The 2,500-nt window shown below is 53.1% G+C and overlaps 1 protein-coding gene and 1 long non-coding RNA gene across 5 annotated transcripts in view; both read left to right on the plus strand.

Moving 5' to 3' along the window:
* hjv (hemojuvelin BMP co-receptor) overlaps window positions 1-2,175 on the plus strand; it is a 12,811-nt gene extending 10,636 nt beyond the window's left edge. For all 4 annotated transcript variants that reach the window (XM_036006030.1, XM_036006032.1, XM_036006031.1 and 1 more), the window contains one exon: window positions 676-2,175. In XM_036006030.1, coding sequence (XP_035861923.1) covers window positions 676-1,314 — 639 coding nt within the window. In that variant the 3' untranslated portion in view covers window positions 1,315-2,175. The remainder of the gene's footprint in view (window positions 1-675) is intronic.
* LOC116064058 overlaps window positions 1-2,476 on the plus strand; it is a 13,730-nt gene extending 11,254 nt beyond the window's left edge. Inside the window, exon 2 of the long non-coding RNA XR_004898490.1 lies at window positions 2,357-2,476. This is a non-coding gene — a long non-coding RNA (uncharacterized LOC116064058). The remainder of the gene's footprint in view (window positions 1-2,356) is intronic.
* The last annotated feature ends 24 nt before the right edge of the window (window positions 2,477-2,500 follow it).

Below are 2,500 nucleotides of genomic sequence, written 5' to 3' on the forward strand. Positions count from 1 at the left end.
CTCTTCCCTCCATCCTTCCCTCTTCCCTCCATCCTTCCCTCTTCCCTCCATCCTTCCCTCCATCCTTCCCTCTTCCCTCCATCCTTCCCTCCATCCTTCCCTCTTCCCTCCATCCTTCCCTCTTCCCTCCATCCTTCCCTCCATCCTTCCCTCTTCCCTCCATCCTTCCCTCTTCCCTCCATCCTTCCCTCCATCCTTCTCTCTTCCCTCCTTCCTTCCCTCTTCCCTCCATCCTTCCCTCCATCCTTCTCTCTTCCCTCCTTCCTTCCCTCTTCCCTCCATCCTTCCCTCCATCCTTCTCTCTTCCCTCCTTCCTTCCCTCTTCCCTCCATCCTTCCCTCCATCCTTCCCTCTTCCCTCCATCCTTCCCTCTTCCCTCCATCCTTCCCTCCATCCTTCTCTCTTCCCTCCTTCCTTCCCTCTTCCCTCCATCCTTCCCTCCATCCTCCCCTCTTCCCTCCATCCTCCCCTCTTCCCTCCATCCTTCTCTCTTCCCTCCTTCCTTCCCTCTTCCCTCCATCCTCCCCTCTTCCCTCCATCCTCCCCTCTTCCCTCCATCCTCCCCTCTTCCCTCCATCCTTCTCTCTTCCCTCCATCCTCCCCTCTTCCCTCCATCCTTCTCTCTTCCCTCCATCCTTCCCTCTTCCCTCCATCCTTCTCTCTTCTGTCTCTCAGATCTCGATCATCTTTAAGAGCAGCCGTCAGTGTGGCGAGCAGCAGCTGTACCAGGCCGAGCTGGACAACGTCCCCGCTGCCTTCGCCGACGGCTCCGTGTCCAGCGGCGAGCGCCGCGGGCGCCACAGCCTGACGGTGCGGACGCAGAGCCTCGGCCGCCACGCTGAGATCCGCGCGGCGCACATCGGCACGCTGCTGGTGGTGCGGCAGAGCGGGCGCTCGCTGGGCCTGTCGCTGCGCTCGCCGCGTGGCGTGGTGGAGGCGTTCGGGCCGGAGCAGGACCTGCAGCTGTGCGTGTGGGGATGCCCCGCCTCCCAGAGACTCGACACAATGCGCCCGCCATCGGCTGCCGACCCGGCCGCGGCCGCCGACGCCCGGGCAGCGTGCGCGGAGCTGCTTCCTGCCAGGGACGTGTACTTCCAGGCGTGCGTGTTTGACTTGATCGCCAGCGGAGACCTAAACTCCAGCGTGGCGGCTGTCAGCGCGCTGCAGGACGCTGCGCACATGATCTCTGACACGCAGAGCATTCACCTCCCGCCTGTTGGCGCCGGGCCGCGGCACGCCACGCCGCTGCCGCTACCGCTGCTGCTGCTGCTCGGCATGCTGGGAACTCTGACCACAGAGATGGTGAACTTGTGAACTTGTGAGGTTAACTTGTGAACGTAAATTTGCTTCTTGTCAGTTTAGCGGCACTTTCTACCGCTATAAATCACCAAAAAATCCTTCCCAACCAACAACTACACAGCTGGACTCAATGCTCAATGTCCCAGAATGTCCCCCCGGTAGATCCTAGAGCATCAGGTGCCCAAATTCTTTCATACGAAGGGCCAAAATGTATCTGGATGGAAGGCCTCGGGCCCAAAATAAATGTTGATGTTGAAGAATATTATATATAATATAATATAATATAGAATTCTTGCCATTCTCCAGAGGTAAAACATACGTATGTAATTTAAATGGGAAGTTTACCAGCACGGTGCATTACATTGCCCTTAAACTCAGACTACGTACTTTTTAACTGCACAAATTGTACGTTTTCGTATTTTGAAGTAAGAGGAGAATAAGCATGAGCATGTCAAATCCATGGCGGGCCAAAACAAAGACAGCACGGGCCAAATTTGGGCGGCTTTGTCCTAGATCATAGTTACTTTTTTCTGTGGCTCTTTTTTGACATTTTACAACACGGTGTCCGCAGACTTTAAAGCAGTGTTGTAGTCTACGTGATACGCAGGTATACGCGAGGAGAGAGGAAGGGAGAGAGGAAACAATGTTTTTAAAAAAGGCCCATTCTGGCCCATATATCAGTTTTTTTGTGATTGTTGCGGGCAAAAATCCTTGATTATGCGGCACGTTTTCTTAAAAAATGTGATGGAATATGAGGGATGGGGGACATCATTCATATCTGAACAGTTAGACACGCCCCTCTGGCCCTGATTGGTGCATCTGAACAGTTAGACACGTCCCTCTGGCCCTGATTGGTGTATCTGAACAGTTAGACACGCCCCTCTGGCCCTGATTGGTGTATCTGAACAGTTAGACACGCCCCTCTGGCCCTGATTGGTGCATCTGAACATGTGATTAAAACTAATGAAAGGAAATCATTTCCAACTTTCTTTGATTGAACTAAAGAACGACGACAGTTACGTGTCAGAGCTCAGGTTGTGTGATTCTTCGCGATGAGTTTGTTTGTTTTTGTTTACAGTCGTTATCACCATGACGATAAGAACACGAGGCCTTTTGGAGATGAACTCTGAGAACTTTATAACCAAAGACAGAAAATAAAGACAACATTTAACAGTCAGTCAGACGTCTGAGTGTGTTTCAG

This window comes from Sander lucioperca, chromosome 10 (genome assembly GCF_008315115.2).
Source record: "Sander lucioperca isolate FBNREF2018 chromosome 10, SLUC_FBN_1.2, whole genome shotgun sequence".
NCBI lineage: Eukaryota > Metazoa > Chordata > Actinopteri > Perciformes > Percidae > Sander > Sander lucioperca.